Source organism: Eublepharis macularius, chromosome 9, assembly GCF_028583425.1.
Source record: "Eublepharis macularius isolate TG4126 chromosome 9, MPM_Emac_v1.0, whole genome shotgun sequence".
In the NCBI taxonomy this organism is placed as follows: Eukaryota; Metazoa; Chordata; class Lepidosauria; order Squamata; family Eublepharidae; genus Eublepharis; species Eublepharis macularius.
Window position 1 is genome coordinate 41,840,461 of NC_072798.1, and position 16,260 is coordinate 41,856,720.

At 41.4% G+C, this 16,260-nt stretch overlaps 1 protein-coding gene across 1 annotated transcript in view; it reads left to right on the top strand.

Annotated features, from left to right (window-relative positions):
* Window positions 1-16,260, top strand: part of GUCY2C (guanylate cyclase 2C) — a 146,791-nt gene that overhangs the window by 117,721 nt on the left and 12,810 nt on the right. The window contains exons 21-24 of the mRNA XM_054989132.1: window positions 2,874-3,032; window positions 6,236-6,428; window positions 6,759-6,933; window positions 10,543-10,641. Coding sequence (XP_054845107.1) covers window positions 2,874-3,032; window positions 6,236-6,428; window positions 6,759-6,933; window positions 10,543-10,641 — 626 coding nt within the window. The remainder of the gene's footprint in view (window positions 1-2,873; window positions 3,033-6,235; window positions 6,429-6,758; window positions 6,934-10,542; window positions 10,642-16,260) is intronic.

The window sequence follows — 16,260 nt, forward strand, 5'->3', positions numbered from 1 at the left end:
ACCCCTTGGTGAATGCCATCCCTCAAGAGGCGATACTCCCTCCAATGTTGTTTAACATCTATATACGCCCCCTCACGCAGCTGGTGCAGAGTTTGGGGTTGGGTTGTCATTAGTATGCTGATGACACCCAACTTTATTTGTTGATGGATAGCCAGCTGGATTCCATTCTGGATAATTTGTCCAGGGCTCTGGAGGTCATGACTAGGTGGTTAAAACAGAGTCGACTGAAGTCAGTGGGGTGCTACTTGAGCTGGCACTGATGGTGAGGAGTCTGGGCATAATCCTGGATACCTCCTTATCAATGGAGGCCCAGGTCTGTGTTTTTGAATCTTCACCAGGCCAGGCAGCTTGCCCCCTACCGGTTGACCTATGACCTAGTGGTAGTGATCCACACAACGGTCACCTCCAGGCTGGACTACTGTAACTTGCTTTGTGCTGGCCTGGCCTTGTGCCTGCTCTGGACATTACAATTGGTCCAGAATGTGGCAGTGCATGTTTTGACAGGGACTCCCTTCCAGTCACATATTATACCTGTTCTGCACTAGCTGCACTGGCTCCCAGTGGAGTTCCAGGTCAGGTTCAAGGTTCTAGTTTTGTCCTTCAAAGTCCTTAGTGGACTGGGACCAACATACCTGTGGGATTATATCTTACCCTATATTCCCCGGAGGTTGCTCCAATCAGCAGACAAACAGCTACTGGTGATCCCTAGCCCCAAGGAAGTTTGCCTCGCCTCAACCAGGCCAGGACTTTTCCAGTCCTGGCATCTACCTGGTGGAACTCTCTATCTGTGGAGGCCTGGTCTCAGCAGTACCTGTTATCATTTCACTGGGGCTGTAAGATGAAGATGTTCCACCAGGTTTATGGAGGCTGAGGCAGATGAATAATCCAACCGGTCCCTCCCGGGGGAGGGATATATATATATTTATAAACCATAGCCATCCTGCCCTGTGGACCTTGATGATGTTTGAGATGTGGGATGCAATGTGGGCTGCCCCAGGATGTTTTAGTACAGTATTTATATGATTGCTACCAGTTTTATTATATGTTTATTATTGTTGTTGTTGTTATCATTATCATTATTATATTTCAATTTATAAACCGCCCATCCTCAGAGGCTCTGGGCAGTGAACAAGTTAAAATCAATAAAAACAAGGAAACAACAATTCTAAAATCAACATACAATAAACAATAATGAAATAAATTAACCAGATACATTAAGGTGCAATGGTGAAGAGAACCCCCCCATTCCAAAGTTGGGAGGCCAACATGGCACCGCCCCCTTCAACCACCAAACGCCTGGCGGAACAGCTCTGTCTTACAGGACCGGCGGAATGATAATATGTCCTGCTGGGCCCAGGTCTCCATTGACAGAGAGTTCCACCAGGCTGGGGCCAGGACTGAAAAGGTCCTGGCCCTAGTTGAAGCGAGGTGGCCTTCCTTAGGGCTGGGGACCACCAGTAAACATTTATCCACTGATCGAAGCAGCCTCCGGGGAACATACAGGGAGAGGTGGTCCCGAAGATATGCCGGTCCCAACCCGCTCAGGGCTTTAAAGGTAAGAACTAACACCTTGAACCTGATTTGGAATTCAACCAGAAGCCAGTGCAGGTGTGATATGTGACTGGTAGGATATACCAGTCAAGACCTGCGTCACCACATACTGGACCAGTTGTAGTTTCCGGATCAGGCCCAGGGGTAGCCCAGCGTAATCTAGCCTGGAGGTGACCGTTGCATGGGTCACTGTAGCCAGGTCCTTGGGCGTCAGGTAGGGGGAAAGTTGCCTGATCTGACGAAGATGGAAACATGCAGACTTGGCAACCGCCATGACCTGGGCCTCCATCGACAGGGAGGCATCCAGGAGCACACCCAGACTCTTTACCACTGGCAAAGTTGCCAGTGGTGTCCCATCCAGGGCAGGGAGCTGGATCCCAACATCTGGCAGCCCCCATCCCAGCTGCAGGATATGTTTTTATATGTTGTTAATCTGCTCTGAGCCCGCTTGCAGGGAGAGCAGGCTATACATTAAATTAAATAAATAAAAATAATAAATAATAAATAAATAATAAAATAAAATAAATAATAACATAAATTTTCATACAAAAATCGTGTTTGAACATTTAATCTGTCATATCCAGACTTATTCACTACATTTTTGTATTTTGTATTTATTTCTAACAGTTTTCAAAAATCTCACACAGTATTGTAAAATCCCAGATAAAGTAATTACATACACTTTTCTAATTATTATTATTATTATTATTATTATTATTATTATTATTATTATTATTATATCTATTTATTTATTTATTTACTTATTACATTTCTAACCGGCCCTTTCTGCAAGCGGGCTCAGGGCGAGGTACAGCAGTTATAAAAATACAATACAAATATTAAAAACAATTCATACAATATAAATATTAAAAACAATTCATAAAACAACAGTTCATCATAAAATCAACAGATAATAACTGTCCCAAGATGGGGTCAATTCCAGATTCCTGCCCATCAGCATACAGGGGTAGGGAAGCGGATAGATAATGTACTGCAACCCATACATGGGTCAGCTAATGAATGGGCACTACATAGCCCTGTGCTGTACCCATACGTTGGGCAGCCGGCCAGCGGACACTGTATAACTCCACACTTAGTGGGAGACTGGTGGGAGGCTCTAAGAAAACTCATCTGTAACTTCTATAAAACCATTCTTAGTAAGCCATTTCTGCCAAACTGAAACTACTCAAAAGAAGTTATGAGATTTCCATTTTTCCATTTTGGTCATATGATAACCACACAATGCCATAATTATCAGTAGCTTCTTTTTGCTGTCTGTCCTGAAATGCACTTTCATCACCTTTATGCTCACATGTTGCCAGCAATTACCACAGCCAAACCAATGAAAGTTACATGGACACCTTAATTCGCCGTCTGCAGCTGTATTCACGAAACCTGGAACACTTAGTAGAAGAGAGGACAGAGCTGTATAAGGCGGAGAGGGACAGAGCTGATAGGCTTAATTTCATGCTTCTCCCAAGGTGAGTGATGCATTGGCGGAGGGGGGGGGAGCAATAACCAGTGCTTGTCGTTCATGTAAGAAATCATTGAGGTAGATTGTATTCCATTGCCTGGAACACACATTTATATGTTAATATTGTTGCCATTCACAGTGTTTGCCTCTAGATAACTTAAATAGAGACAATTCCAGAGGGATAGTCCTGTTAGTCTATTCCAGAAAATAGACAGGAGTCTTGAACATTTCTCAAACATTAGCAACCTGAAGACCCTCATTTTAGTTTAAATATCTCACCTCCAAGCCCTCTCTCTTCCCTCGTTCTTTTTGTACAAAAGAGGAGAGGAAGGGGTTAAAACAACACCTGTTCCATCCTGTCTGCCCCACTTGCTGCTTGACTGGATGGGAGGCATAATGTGTCCTCCTTCCCCTTCTCGCAGCCCTTTTGTGTGCAAACGAGCTGCACATGTCCCATGAAGGTTTGCAGTCTGTCAGAGGCCACAGCATCTGTCATCCTGGGCATTTTCGCCTGCCTGACTACTGCCACTTTCTGCTATGGCAGGCAATAGCCTAAAGGCAAGTGAGTCCCCTCTCCTCAATTCTACTGGCAAGACCAGTCCCTATTCCAGCATGTTATTTGGATATGACTCATAGACTCCCTGGAGTACTCTCATGGATCCCCAGCGATCTGCAGACCCTAGTTTGGGAAATTGTATTCTAACATAATTTTTGAGATAGTAATTATTAAATTAACAGCTTTAACTTGGGTTGTTGCATTAAATGGGGGGATGTTGATTAGAGCTAGGCAAACACATACATATCTTATATCCTCATTTACCCATGTGGATCCACTGCTCTCACTTAACAAAATAGGCTCTAGTCTGTGAAAAGTCTTTAAGATGCCATAAAATTCCTGTTTAATTAGAAACAGTGAACTAAAAGATTTAATTAGCTATTGTCTTTAGCCAAATTTATTCTTTGACAGTTGAGTAGAACTGAATGAAGCCTGAATGAAGTGCTGTACTTTGCAGCACAGGAACAAGATACTCATGGTTCCTTTTCTTACATTTGAAATGGAGGACACTTGAAAAATAAAGCATTCTTCGTATTGTCGAAGGCTTTCACGGCCGGAGAACGATGGTTGTTGTGGGTTTTCCGTGCTGTATTGCCGTGGTCTTGGCATTGTAGTTCCTGACGTTTCGCCAGCAGCTGTGGCTGGCATCTTCAGAGGTGTAGCACCAAAAGACAGAGATCTCTCAGTGTCGCACTGAGAGATCTCTGTCTTTTGGCGCTACACCTCTGAAGATGCCAGCCACAGCTGCTGGCGAAACGTCAGGAACTACAATGCCAAGACCACGGCAATACAGCACGGAAAACCCACAACAACCAAAGCATTCTTCCTTCCCTCTCCACCCAAAATAGCTGCAAATTCATGTTGTGGAGACTGTTTCTGTATGTCTCAGACTCCAGGCAGGAGAGATGCAAAGGTATTTCAGATGAGAGCTTTTTGTCAGAAAACAGGAAATACAGAAGCTTGCATATCTTTATCCTGCAACACAAAGTAACTTCCAAAGCTGCTTGAGGAAGCAATGGAAGAGGTACCTCTGCCAGAAATGTACATGGCTAGTGCTGGGTGATGGTGGTGGTGTTGCATTAAATTGATTTGTACTGTGCCACTGATCCTGCTAGTTTGTCTGTGCAAAGACAATTATTTCTCTTAAACAACAAATGGAACTCTCTCTTTACTGCTACAATAACATTAACCTCAATCCAGTATCAGTAGCATCAATACCAACATGACAAAAGAATTGTTGATTTGGATATTTTCAATCATTATTGTTTTATTAACAATTTTATGAACTGGTAAATCAAAAATGGAACATATATTTTATAAACGAACGAACGAACAAGTAAGAGAAACCTCATTGCAAGGAAGAAAACACATTCTCTCAGTTGCACTCTTAACGGGAAGGGCCTTTTGGTATTTCACTGGTCGTCCCCCCCCCCCACCGTTTAATGCAACAACCCAAGTTAAAGCTGTTAATTTAATAATTACTATCTCAAAAATATTCATCTAAGATTAATGTATTAGTTCAAAGAAAATAACAAGATCTGTATCATATCCTCATAAACAATTATCTGTCATGATTTGCAAAGTGTGGGTGAATGAAACGATATTCTGCTCTATCAAGGTCATTCCTAAATCATAGCTGTAATTTATGAAGTTTGATTTCTAATATTTAAATTTCTCTTGCAAAAGATGAAAATATTTATAGCTCTTTATACCCCAGACCTATCTGTTATTCTAACTTATCTGAACACCAGCATTTAATTTTTTTTTAGTCCAGTGGCACTTTCATCAGATCTGACAAAGGGAGTTTTGACTTTTGAAAACTTATATCCTGAAAATCTTATGGGTCTTTAAGATGCCACTGGAGTCAAATCTTGCTGTTCTACTGAAGACCAATATGGCTATACACCTGAAACTATTTAAAAAGCTTATTTGGCTAGAACTTGTGAAACCAATCTTTGATCACTAAATCACACAAGTGTATGTCATTGATGGAGTCTAAAAGTAACCTGGATTTAAGTTGTTATGATGTGGCCATGGGGAGGGAAAGAAAATGGCAACAGAAGGGTTGGGAGGAGGAAGTGATGGAAGCAGAGGGAGTGGCAGGGGGGAAGATGACAGCAATGGGACAGAGCACGAAGAGGTAATGAGAGGAGGTGGTGGTGAATGATGAGAGAAAGAGGAGGGTTAAGAGGGGGCAAGAAGGTTGTGGTGATGGGGGCAGGGAGAGGCAGTAGCAACATGGAAAGGAAATGGGGGCCAGCAGAGAATGAGATTTCTGATCCACAAGTTCCACAAAGATCCCCTATTTGTACTTTACGTGTGGAGTTTAAAATACAGCATTTTCCTTGAATAAAGTTAAGGGGTTGGCATGGATCAGAAGATCTTTCTGTTCAATCCATAACTGGAAAAAAATCAGTTTTCAAAATGCTTTGAAATGAGATGAATTGCCAAATCATTAGTGCTTTGAGGTTTAATTGATTAATTAGTACTAATGTAGGGCTTTGAAATCATTACTATTAATAGAAATGCAATTCACTTTATTCTTCAAAAAACTAAGACCATCACCAACAATCACCAAGCGGTAGATGTAGCCTTTTAAAGTTACATCTGGAAACAAAGAAAACCTTTCCCCTAATCTTTCCCATTTTTGACAGGCCTGTGGTAAAGTCCTTGAAGGAAACAGGACTGGTAGAACCAGAACTGTTTGAAGAAGTTACCATTTACTTCAGTGATATTGTGGGCTTCACGACCATCTGTAAATACAGCACTCCTATGGAAGTGGTGGACATGCTAAATGAAATCTACAAGAACTTTGACCGCATTCTAGATCATCATGACGTTTACAAGGTAACCAGAACTGAGAACAGAGCATAGAAGGTTAGACACATTGTTGAGGTGAAAGGAGGGGAAAGCACATTTTTGCCTCCGATACTTGAAGGAAGACAAAACAAAAAGCAAGAATTATTTTTCTCTGAGACATCCTCTTCTAAAATTGTGTGAAACAGAGAGCAGGCTTCCTTCTCCTTTTATTTTAGATGTTATTATAATGACAGTACTTCCTCCAGAGAAAAGCACTCTCACACAGACTTCCTGTCCAGAGCATTGATTGCAACTGAAACTACATTTGTAAATGTTAGTTAATTCCAAGATAGTTAACATTTGTTCATATTCCAACAGGTGGAGACCATTGGAGATGCATATATGGTTGTAAGTGGTTTACCAAAGAGGAATGGCAATTGTCATGCAGTGGATATTTCTATGATGGCACTGGATATACTCTGCTTCATGGGCTCCTTTGAACTCCAACATCTTCCAGGCGTTCCTATATGGATTCGAATAGGAATACACTCTGGTAGGTAGTGATATATCAAGTACACAACAAAGATAAACAACAATGAATTCTCAGTCTCTGTTTGATTTTTCATAAATTGATCATTGAAGCAAGTCATAATGGGTTGGATCCTGTGGATTTGTTCTGCCAACAGTGGCATTTTCCTCAGTGCAATAAACCTTCTGACTCAGAAGAACCACCAACAGAAGTGTCTGTAGCATAAGCAGAAGTCTCCTTGTGCAGGAGGAGAGCACTAGTATATGTAGAATAAATCCAGAGGATTCAGCCCATTATGTCATAATGTGTGTCTAGCAGGCATTTATTTATTTACTGTATTATGATCTGCCTTTCTCACTGAGACTCAGATAACACAATATAAATCAGTAACAGTCCATATGAAGAGACATCTAATAAGTGCCGTGTAAATCACTATAGTTTGTATGGAGAAACATCAAATGACCAATGTACTAGGACTAGGATTATCAAAATCTGAATGAGTTTAGCATATTAGGCATGATATAGAGTGTAGATATAATGAAGAAAAATGGTATCACCTCAGCAGAAAACAATGAAACAACAAAGGGTAATACGTACCCAAACTGATAATACGTCCTATAAATAGAGGTACAATCCACAGCCTCTTTCTCTTAATAAAGTGCCTTCCTGAACTATTCTGTTATAGTATAGACCTATTACCTTTACATAAAAGCTCTCTTGAATAATTACATAATTTGCAGAATGATAGGAGTGTGGATGCTTTCCTGACATTTTGGATATTATCTTTTTAAAAGCATTAGTGGTAATTATTGGAGGAATAACGGTATGAGAAGAGGGGGTTGTCTTACTCGTTATTTCGCATAACAGGTAAATCCAGTAAATACCACTCACATAATTTCATCCCACACACCAGTAGAGGTGAGCACAAACTGGGGGGAAAACAAACCGTGTGGTTCATCTCATTTCATGAACCACGAACTTGCAGCAGCAGGGAAAGGGGCATTCCCCCCACTGGCTTGGATCAGCTTCTTGTTGGGAAGTGAAATACCCCTTGTTGGGGAGTGAAATGCTGATCAGGGGTGAAACACCCCTTTCTGTGCTGCTTTGCAGCAGCAGGGAAAGGGGCATTTCACACACACCCCACACCAGCTTGGATCAGCTGATTGTCGGGGAGATCCCCAACAAGCAGCTGATCCAGGGGTTTAAATGCCCCTTTCTGTGCTGTGCTGCTTCGCAGCAGCATGGAAAGGGGCATTTTACTCCCGCAGGCTTAGATCAGCTGCTTGTTGGGGATCTCCCCGACAAGCAGCTGATCAGGGGGTTTATATGCCCCTTTCCAAAAAGGGTATTGGGCTTTTACATGAACCAAAAGAACTGGCAGACCAGTTTGTGGAAGTTCGTGGAAAATGGGCTTTAGTTCATCTTGCGATTTGTGCCCATCTCTACATACCAGTACCAATACCAGCATTTAATGCCTCATCAATAGTTTGTTCTTTTTTTCTTTTTTCTTTTGGTAATATTGCTGTTGATCCCAAGCTGCTCTTGTTTGTCAGATACAACTAATAGCATAACATATTCTGGTGGTTAAGCCTCCTTAAGCCTGAAAACCTCTCTTATTCCACTCTGACAATACTGCCTATGTGCTACTCTTTATCTTCAGAAGGTGACCATGAATCTGGCTGATAAGGAGACTGGCAGGACTGACCGCCTTGCAATGGAGCAAGAGACAATTGTGTCTTTCTGATCTGTGTCTTTGTGTTTGCCATAATTTAAGCTGCCCTTGAAAAAGCATTGCGAAACAGATGGGGGCTAGCAGTCTGTTGAGCAGACCTTGCAGCAGCAGCACTCCCTGGGCTGGAGTTACCTACAAGAGAAGGGTTAACAGCATGAAAATTTACTCATAAATTCCAACACTTACCCAGGTTGATGCTGGACTCTGCCACTGGCATTCCTTGGTTGATGTATAACAGACAGAAAAATTGCTTGAAGTCTCTAAAGGCGAAACTGCATACAGAGACCGGATTCCATTTGGTTGTGATACTGAATGGAAATTATTTATTGCAGTATTTATTGTACCTGTGACCTGTGATACTGACTGAGAATTATTTATTGTAGTATTTATTGTACCATTCATGCTTGAGGTTGCACTTCATGCACGGTTGCACTTTTCTGTGCACTTGTATGAATATAGGAATTCTGTATAAGAACTGGTTGTATTTGTTGACTGCATTCCCTTGCGGAGGGTACGGGTTGTTGCCCAGGCTTGGTAAGGAGAAAGACAAGAGTTTCAGACTTTTGCAAAAATACAATAGCGATATTTTAGTTTTGGAGTAAATGACAGCAAGGGTGGGGGAATTCAGACACCCTGTGCATCAAGAAATGGGCCAGTCTGAATACTGAAATGGAAGGATGAACATAATATAGGAAATAAGTACAGAAGTGAAATCTACGTGATGGGCAGCTAAGCACCAGGGATGGTGCAAGTGATAAGGTGGCCTAACTGCTTCCAAGGGAGTTCTCTCCTGGGTCATACCTTCATTTATAACTTATAACTTTGGGAAGTTTAGCTAGAAGCTTGTTCTTAGATAGCACAAAGGGCCAATAAAATCTATATAATTTCATGTGGCCTAGCAATTGCCTATATTTTGGTGCTATCGAGCGGCATGACTTTCAAAGAATCTCTTCATCCTTCCTCTGAAACACTGCAGCATAGGGCTGAATAACATTTGGACAGAAAGCTGAAGGTGTCAGAACAGAGACATCTGGATGTGGAGGCGAAGAGGAAGACAATTTGTGAAAGTGAATACAAGGATCTGTGTAGGTGCACTAGGTGGCAGAGCTCTGGAGTTCTCTTTTCTGGGTTCGTGACTGAGGTAGTCATAAGGGGAGAATCAAAAACATTTGGACTTCTTTTGTTTTTTTCAAATAGCAATCTATCTTTCTGTACCTGGATTGTCTCTAGCTGTGCTCTTGCTTGGCTGTTAATCAGAAAGAACCCGTCAGATCATTGGTGGGTTTTGGCAGAGTGAGGTTTTTGTTCATAAAGAACTACACAGGGAGGTGTCTAGATAAAGAGAGCAGACGGTGTTTATTTAGAAGTTGCATTACTAGCCAAAGAGTTTTAAGCTTCCAGCTATATGGCTGAAGGAAGAAGAGAGTTAAAGAAGAATCAGGAAGCAAGCCCGAGAGGACAGAACAAGGAAACAGCATTTAACAGTGGAAAGAGAGGTAGCACCCATATCCCTAGCTGACTAGTTTTAGAAGCTGACTTCCTTTTTGTATACTTTTAAGCACAATCCTATGCAGTGAAATCAATGGGCTTAGACTGGAGTAATTTAGGATTGTGCTGTGAATGTTGCTTGCTCCAAACATGGGAATAGGATTTCCATTAAAATTTTTGGTGCGCATTGCTAGGTTCCCTCCAGCCTTCTCAGTAGTCTCAGGTCTGTAGAATTTCATGCGGGTAGGAGGGGGGAGAATAGCACAAACTTTCTACTACTGTCCTGATCCAACCTTCAAGTCTTGTCTGTTTCCTGTTTTCGTGATTTTATTTGAATTCAGCTTTATTCTTCAGTTTATAAAATGTGCCTGAGACAATATGGGCTCAACTTAACCCTTACTTTTCATCTTCAGGTCCTTGTGCCGCTGGTGTTGTTGGGATCAAGATGCCTCGTTACTGCTTGTTTGGAGACACAGTGAACACGGCTTCAAGGATGGAATCTACAGGTTTACGTAAGGATGGCAATTCAATCCAAGACTGACAAATACTTTGTTATGATTACATACATTGTTTGTTTTCCAGAAAAAAACCCCTATTTTCTCATCACTGAGAGCATTATTTTTCCACTTTTCTGACTTCAGACAAAACTTCCTCCAGAGACTTATCTGCCATGAAACCCCTGAGCATCTGTCATGGAATCCTTGTAAAGGATTTTGGGGTATTTTATAGGGTGCACAAAGTTCCAACAGGGCACTGGCCACATCTATTGGTTGTGAGTACTGATTCATAGGAAGTGGGTACATGGTCTAGAACATAGCCAAAATTCCTCTGCATCAGAGCACTGCAGCAGAAGACTGGTTGTGATAGTAGCTTCTTTTCAAAAAGTTCATAATAGCGACTTCTTATTCAGTGGCCTCAGCTTACAAATTTTATTTAAGCTATAAACAGTAAACATAAAGGATAAAAAAAACACAACAATCTAAAAAAACCACACTAACAATACATATAAACATGAAATAACAAACAAGACAAGCAGCTAATAATAATAATAATAATAAAGAAAATACAGTTTAGAAAGATAAGAAAAAGACAAAAACTAATTACAAACTGAGTTCCAATTTTCTCCGCAACAACTATATATTCTCAACAAAAAAGTCTCTGGTTTCCACTGGATTTTAATCTTCAAAATCTTCTGAACCGATGTTTGTATCTGCAATCAGAACCTTTTTGGTTTCTTACATGTCCACTACATATAATAAAACATCCCTTCTTGTTTAGCACATTTCCAGTATACATTTGAAGCATTCTTCTACATTCTAGCCAATTTTTTAGGAGTCATATACCAACGATACATCATCTTATAGAAATTCTCCTTAATATTAGAGCTTAATGTAAATTTCAACCCTCTTGTCTACATATTTTTCCATTGCTCTATTAATATGTCATGTCCACAATTTTTGCTCATAATCATACATTCTTTTATGTATTGTTTTCAATACATTGTATGTATTGTATGTATTCTTTTACTTGCTCTCCTTCTGTCTCAAACATCAACAAAAGTTTGTACATTTTAGAAATAACATGTTCATCATTTGTACAGAGTGCAATTTCAAATTCAGTTTTAAATTGCTCAAAGTCATAGTATCTCTGGTTTATCTTAAATCTCTCTGAGATTTGCATATAAGAAAACCATTGGCAAACATATCCTTCTGCTACTAAATCTCTTGATTTAATTTTAATTTGACCTTGAGAAAATTCCAACAAATCATGATAAGTTAACCATTTAATTGGACTTGCCATTTCTCATCTAAAACGAGCTTCTTGCGATGATTACCAGAGAGGTATTATTCGGTCACCTCAGCATGCAGATCTTTCTACCATTTTGGAAAGGGGCAAAAAACTTACAAAGCTTGATATGCATTCACATGACCTGCATTGTTTAAAATTTCTTAGGGTTTTTTCTCCCCTTTGGGGAGCAGCAGAGGAGAAATTTGGCTTATGAACGTCTGGCCTGGTTAGATATGTTTGAAGCATTGCTGTGTAAGACTGCCTGAATACCCTCCGCCCCACCTTTGCCCTTGCAAACATAAGAATGGAAAGAGGAGCAATTTAGAACTTGGATACCATGGCCTTGGATTAAGAGTTATAATTATTGAAAAACAAATGATTCAGAAGGATTTGGTGTTTGAAATCAGAAATCATTCTGCCTTGTACTCAGTTTGTGGTCTTGGCAAATCACTTCTCTTTCAACCTCATTAATGTCCTTTTCTAAGAGGAATATTGTGTTGCAGCAGCAAATACCTGAAGGGGTGAGTGACTAATTAAAATAGAGAAGGATGGATCCCCAGGAGGAAATAACAAATATCTTGGTGACTTCTTGTGACCAACATGCTAAGCGTTTTATGGATAAAACTGCCAGCAGCCCTGTAATGGAGCAGAAGTAGACACCCTGGGAGTCAGTAATGGCAGGGCAGGACCAGATATGAAAAAAGTCCTACTTGAGAGAAAAGGTCTCCTTGGAAGAAAAGACCCTATGCCTACTCAGGAGTAGGCATAAGGCAGCAGGAACTAGGTGGGTCCAGGAGAAGGAGGATAAAAAGGGCCCAGCTGAAGGAGGTAGGGGTGGGGCAAGTACCTCGCTGGAACTAACTAGGAATGGGGAATGACAACAATCAGCCTGGTATGAGCTCTTTACAGTGGGTAGAGACTAGAGATTGGCACGAACCAAAATACGAACCAAAATTAAGCATGAACCAGGCTGGTTCGTGGTTCACAAACCACGGTTCGTCAGATCCCATTTCTGATGAACCGCCACGAACTTTAGGTTGGTTCATTTGGTTTGTTTTTTGGTTTGTCACTGCAGGCAGCCTGGTGCCAATCAATCAGTTTCCTAGGCAACAGGGGATGGACTTTCTGCTGACCTGCTGACCCGGAAGTGACCTTCTACTGACCAAGAAGTGACAGTTTTCTGACCTGGATGTGACGTTTTCACGAACCAAATGAACCAGTTTGCGAACCAGGGGCAGGTTCGTGAAAGTTAGTGGTTCGTGAAATTTGATGAACCACAAACCACATGGTTTGGTTTTTTTCCGGTTCGTGCCCATCTCTAGTAGAGACACAGGACTCCTTGGGACTGGGAAGGTGGCATTACCAGCCAAGAGGCCCCAACTACCACTGGACCAGACCTGGGGGGGGGGGGGGCTAGCTTTGGCCTGTGGTAACTAGTAGTGTGCAGCAAAAAAAAAATCAGTTTTATTTGGAACTGGATAACAAGAATACCATAAATGTTCAGTACTCCTGATATTTGGGCCAGATTCTCTATTTGGATTTGGCTTTATTAGAGAATCCTGAATATATCTGGCCATTATCTCCTATGGAGGAAACTGTTTGCGGCAGGGGGCATTTTGCAAGCAAATTCCACCAAAACTTCAGTGGAACCTAGACCTTCCTGTCCACTTCCTGTCCCCTCCCTGCACATTTCAAGAAGACGGTACTCCAGCCATTCTCCATTCTTTCCTATGGGGGAAAAATTCCAAGGCTTTCTAGGGCAAAGAAACCTTAACCAAGCACACAGGGGCACCCCCTGGCCAAAAGCCAGTCCCAGTGCCAGCTGAACCAACAAAGCTCAACAGAACCAACACCAAACCAGAGAATCCCAGCAGAAGCAATATCAAATCAGAGAATCTTAGCAGAACCAAACTGAAACAAGGGATACTGTTGCAAGCCTGACAGAACCAGTGTCACCCAATGATGCTAGACCGAATCCAGGGTGAATGCAAGCCTGACAGCTCCAACATCAAACCAAAGAATCCTGGCATCCAACTAGCAAGCCAGTAATACCAAGGCAGCAGCCAGACCTGGCAATGGCAAATGGCAAGCAAGCAACATTGACACAGACACACACACACACACACACACACAGAATCAGTAATTCTGCCTCACTTCCCCCCTTTCCTGTTGCCTGGGAAGCTTGGGAAGCCTGCAAAGGGAGGGAAACAAGCCGCTGCAACCTTAAAAATGCAATTCCCAGTTGTTCCCAAATATATCTAGATAATTTGGTAAAGCAAACATTGATTTATCTGGATATATCAGACTATGCTAGATCTATCCATATACCATTTGAGGGGGGGTATATATTCAGTATTCCTGACCCAAATCACACACATCTAGTGGTAACCCTTCCAGAAGAAGAGGTAGCCAAATTTGGGAGCTACCAAGACCAGAGGAAGGGCCTCAGCAGAGGAAGCAGGCCTAAGAACCTGCATGAAAGCCAGTGGAGATATTAAAGGACAAACGAGCCCCAGCTGCACGGTGACTGTTAACTTTCAACCAACAGGAGCTGCTCCGGAAATACAATTGCTAACACACAAAACCAACTATCTGAAGTAAACCATATATAAACCAAATACCAAGCATTTAATAATACATATAAAGTGCAGAAGTGCTTCAGTGCTAACAGTCAATGACATCAATCAATACAATTGTAAACATATCCAACTGGTGGAAAAGTACAAGGACAGTTTCATATACTCTCCAGAATGTACACAGGCATTCAGTAATACATAAATGGAAATATAAGTATCAATCTCTGCAGTTTATGCTTGCAGGAATCTGTGTTAAAGTCCACCTTAAATAAACATGCCAGAGTATAGTATCTTGTAGTCTCTAGAATGCACACAAGCATTCAGCAAGGCTTTATAAGATGACAGTCTTTGAAGCATATGCCTACATAAATCAACGTGTAACTTTGTAATAAGCCACGTCAAGCCACGCCTACGGGTTTTGCCAGCATATAATCATCTCCCCGTTTCATCCACTCACTTCTTCATAGGCACTTTGGAAACTGCAGATTAGAACTGAGCTAATCAATAAAAAAGGACAACCTTGGCTTTCCTGGAGTGTTGACTCATCTTTGGATACACCATGTCACATCTGTTGGGGTATGGGACCCCTGGCTGTGGCAATTTCATGCCTTAATATGGCGTAAATAGGCCCTTAATTACCCTAATAGTCTTACTATGCATCACTGGAAAGATACTTATGTAACAGACACATAGACATGTGAATGAATCACATTGTCCAGTTTGGTCCAAATTTATACTAGGGAACTGAAGCCTAGGAAAGAGACCTTCCTTTCACTGATTCTCATTCTTATTCTGAAAGGAGCTGCAGGATTAGCCTTCGCACCTCTTGTACGGGGGATAAAAAAATTCTAAGTGACCATTTGGACAAAGTAATAAAATTCTGAGGGAAGCTTGAGACCTTGATATATGGAAAAATAAGGATAGCTTTTATTGAGGGGAATGGTCAATATATTTGAGCAATCAAAATAATATGAGGCATACAAAATAGCACCAAATACTAGAATGTCCACTTGGAGACAAATATTCCAAATGCACCCACAGTTTTGCAATGTGTGTCACTGAAGAAGGGGATGTGGAGTTTTAAAAAAGAGAGCAGAAGAGGAAGATATTTATACTGTCTATCCTGATAGGATCCTGAATGGGGATTTGTCCAGAATGATTCCTAAGTGCCTAGGCACCAAGATTCCTAAGTGCCTAGGCAGCCAATAGTCCAAAAGAGTCCTTGGAAGCGTATAAAGCAAGAAAGTTTGGAGCCAACCAGAGGGGTGCATGTTGGGGCCAGAGGCAGATATTGAAGCAAACAAATCAACATAGAACAACAGAAAGCAAGAAGGCACATGGAATTTGTGTGGAAGGCAAGGCTAAGGATATCAAGGGACCCAAAACACAGGCTTCTCAGCAAGACCAAGTAGGCAAAGCATAATGCATGATTTGAGGAGAAAACTGTATTATTTTATTCCTTGTTTTTAACAAGCTATTGAATTTTATCTTTTTATTTGTACACCACCATATGTACTCTTATGAGCAGAAAGATGGCCTAGAAATGTACTTCTTGCAGCAGCAGCAGCAGCAGCAGCAGCAGCAGTAGCAGCAGCTCAGTGCCTTGTTGACTATAGTCACAGTTGCTGTTCTGTTTACAAATAACTGCTATGACTACTAACTTTTTAAGCATATCTCATGCTCAACATGGCCAAATCTGTGGATACTGAAATCCGGAGACTGGAGCCATGAACGGAAAAGATGTCTTTCTACAAAGCTGAAAAAACT